General features: G+C 40.1%; 1 protein-coding gene across 1 annotated transcript; it reads left to right on the top strand.

Annotated features, from left to right (window-relative positions):
• The first annotated feature begins 376 nt into the window (after window positions 1-376).
• LOC139838178 (protein FAR-RED IMPAIRED RESPONSE 1-like) lies at window positions 377-2,576 on the top strand. The gene is made up of 3 exons (XM_071827551.1): window positions 377-666; window positions 723-1,621; window positions 2,470-2,576. The coding sequence occupies exons 1-3, from the start codon at window positions 377-379 to the stop codon at window positions 2,574-2,576; spliced, it is 1,296 nt and encodes a 431-aa protein (XP_071683652.1).
• Window positions 2,577-2,831: the final 255 nt, after the last annotated feature.

Consider the following 2,831-nt stretch of genomic DNA (forward strand, 5'->3'; position numbering starts at 1 on the left):
AGTTGAAGAGATTATCAGTGCAGCTATACCAAAGGAAGGTGCCCGCTTCAAAACAAGAGACGATGCATTCTATAGATACGCTCTGTATGCAAGGAAGGAAGGATTTGCAGTGAAGAAGTTCAGCAGCAAGAGATCAGGAAAAAACGGAGAAATTTACATGCAAACATTCACATGTAACAAGGAAGGATGCACAAACACAGATGCCAAAACATCGTCGTAGAGGAGAACAAACATACTACTGAAGACTGGCTGTAAAGCACACATAATTGTAAGAAAATTTGATGGATACTGGTACATCAAGAAGGTTCACTTAGAACACAACCATCCGCTGGAACCAACAGACTATCTCATTAGGTTTGCACACTATCACAAAAGGATGACTGATCTCGACAGGAGATTAATTCATCTACTACAGATGGGACATCTGCCACCAAGGAAGATGATGTTAATCTTCCGGTCGATCAGAGGGAAATTCCGTGGAATACCCTTCGATGCTGTCGATCTAAGCAACATAAAGAGTCAACAACAACAAATTGAAAAGGACCATGACATTCAGAAGTGCCTGGAACGCTTCAAGACACTGCAGAAAACAGTACCTGGCTTCTATCATGACATGGAGATAGACAGTGAAAAAAGAGTTCGCAGCCTGTTTTGGATGGACGCAATGTGCGTAATGAACTACAAGCTGTTCGGTGACTACATATCTTTGACACAACTTTCAGCACAAATAAGTATGGCCTACCGTTTGTTCCTATAGTTGGGGTGAACAATCACGGAGCCACAGTACTGTTTGCCGTTGGTCTGCTCAAGGATCAAAAAATAGATACATTCATATGGCTGCTGGAAACATTTGTTCAGGCCATGGGTGGAAAAGAACCAAAGACAATAATAATAGACCAAGACAAAGCAATGAAGAAAGCAATACAAACAGTTCTAAAGTCTACAACCCACAGGAACTGCTACTTCCATATCGTGACCAAGATGAGTCAGAAAGAGAGCACCTTCTTTGCAAAAAATCCAGGAATGTCGGAAATGCTAATGTACGTTGCAAAGAACGCATTCACACCAGTTGAGTTCGAAATGGGATGGAATAAAGTGATAAACGATTACAATGCTGGGGGAGAAGAACACCTAAGCAAGTTATACAGGATAAGACACAGGTGGGTACCAGCGTACTTCATGGATAAATTTTACCCATTCTCATCAAGCACAGGAAGGAGCGAGAGCACAAATAACATGTGGAAATGCTATAGCCAGCACACAGACACAATAACAATGTTCCTTGAACAGTACGAGGTTATACAAGACAAGTGCTTATCCGCCCTGGACAAGAAAAAGCTCATATCAACACTGAAAATAGCAAAAGCAGTAACAAGACACCCGTTTGAGAAGCAAGCTCTTCAACAATTCACACATGACATATTCGAGAAGTTCCAGATCGAGATCACAAACAACACGGCATTCAAGGTAGAAGGATCACTTGAACCTGGTCGCCACCTGCGGCTGAAAGGAATAGTGAAATCCTACGACCACATGGAATTCAAAAGGGAGTGTTTTGACGTCACGTTTGACGATGAAAAAAAAAACTTCATGTGTTCCTGCAAGAAGATGCAGAGGGATGGTATACATTGCTGCCATGTAATAAAAGCAATGGTTCACATGGAGATCAATGATTTGCCAGAGAGTTTTGTGATTCAAAGATGGAGAAAAGACATAGACATGGAACTCGTAACATTAGGAAATGTCGCAGATGCTTCTTGCGGAGACGAAACACTAAAATTTGCCGGTGTGATGAGCCATATGGCAGAACTTTGCAACAGAGCATGCCCAAATGACAAAGCATATAATGTCATGATTCAGTGTATGCGTGATATGGAAACAAAAGTGTTGGCAGCAATAAGAGAAGATGAAGGAGCCAAAAAACTACACGATGAAGAAACAGCTAGCAACGAAACATTTCGTGACCCACCAATGCCTGACAGAAGAGGAAGAAAAAGAGGAGACCGAATGATGCCAGGTTCAGAAAAAAGACAGAAAACTAGACAAATAAATTGTAGCCACTGCAAAAGATCAGGACACAACAAAACAGGATGTGAAACACTGAAAGCAGAAATTGCAGCAAAGGCAGCAGAGGCAGCAGAACAAGCAAAGTTAGCCAAAGACAAAAAGAAAGATCACAAAGAAAGGTATACAAGCAATACAGCACAGGATCAATCAAGAGACAGACACACAAACGATGATAGTAACACAACAGAAAGAACAACACAACCAGGAAACACGTACGGTATGTACTATCACAACGGAAGAATAAGATGCAACTTGGAATATCTGGTATTTGGAACACAAAACATATTAACAAGGTAAGTGTGCCCATGAAATTACTTTTGTCAGTGATGAAAACCTACTGATGCAAATAATCTGCTTTTTCCGAAAAGCTAAACATAAATTTGAAAACTATTTATTTTGCAGAGGTCGAAGATGAACAAAGGATATCAAAGGAGAGCAATAAAAGTAGGAATCACACAAGGAGGAGGCCACAGGAATATTTAGAATATATGATACAGACAATAGAATGAATATGTAATGTTCTTATGTACTTCATTTCCTTATTTTGTACAATCAAGTTCACTTCATTGACTTCACTGGACGAAAAAAGGATAACCATTGTAAAACAGTTCTTACTTTCGAATTCTTCAATCTGTTCGCGAACGAAACTTGCCAAATAATTAGGAGAATCATAAGTGAGCATCATTCCGGCGAAGAACTGTCGAAAACTTTCGATGTCAGCCTGAAAAACACGAAACAACACAATGGTTAATGATCTTCAACAA

Source organism: Lolium perenne, chromosome 3, assembly GCF_019359855.2.
Source record: "Lolium perenne isolate Kyuss_39 chromosome 3, Kyuss_2.0, whole genome shotgun sequence".
Taxonomy (NCBI): domain Eukaryota; kingdom Viridiplantae; phylum Streptophyta; class Magnoliopsida; order Poales; family Poaceae; genus Lolium; species Lolium perenne.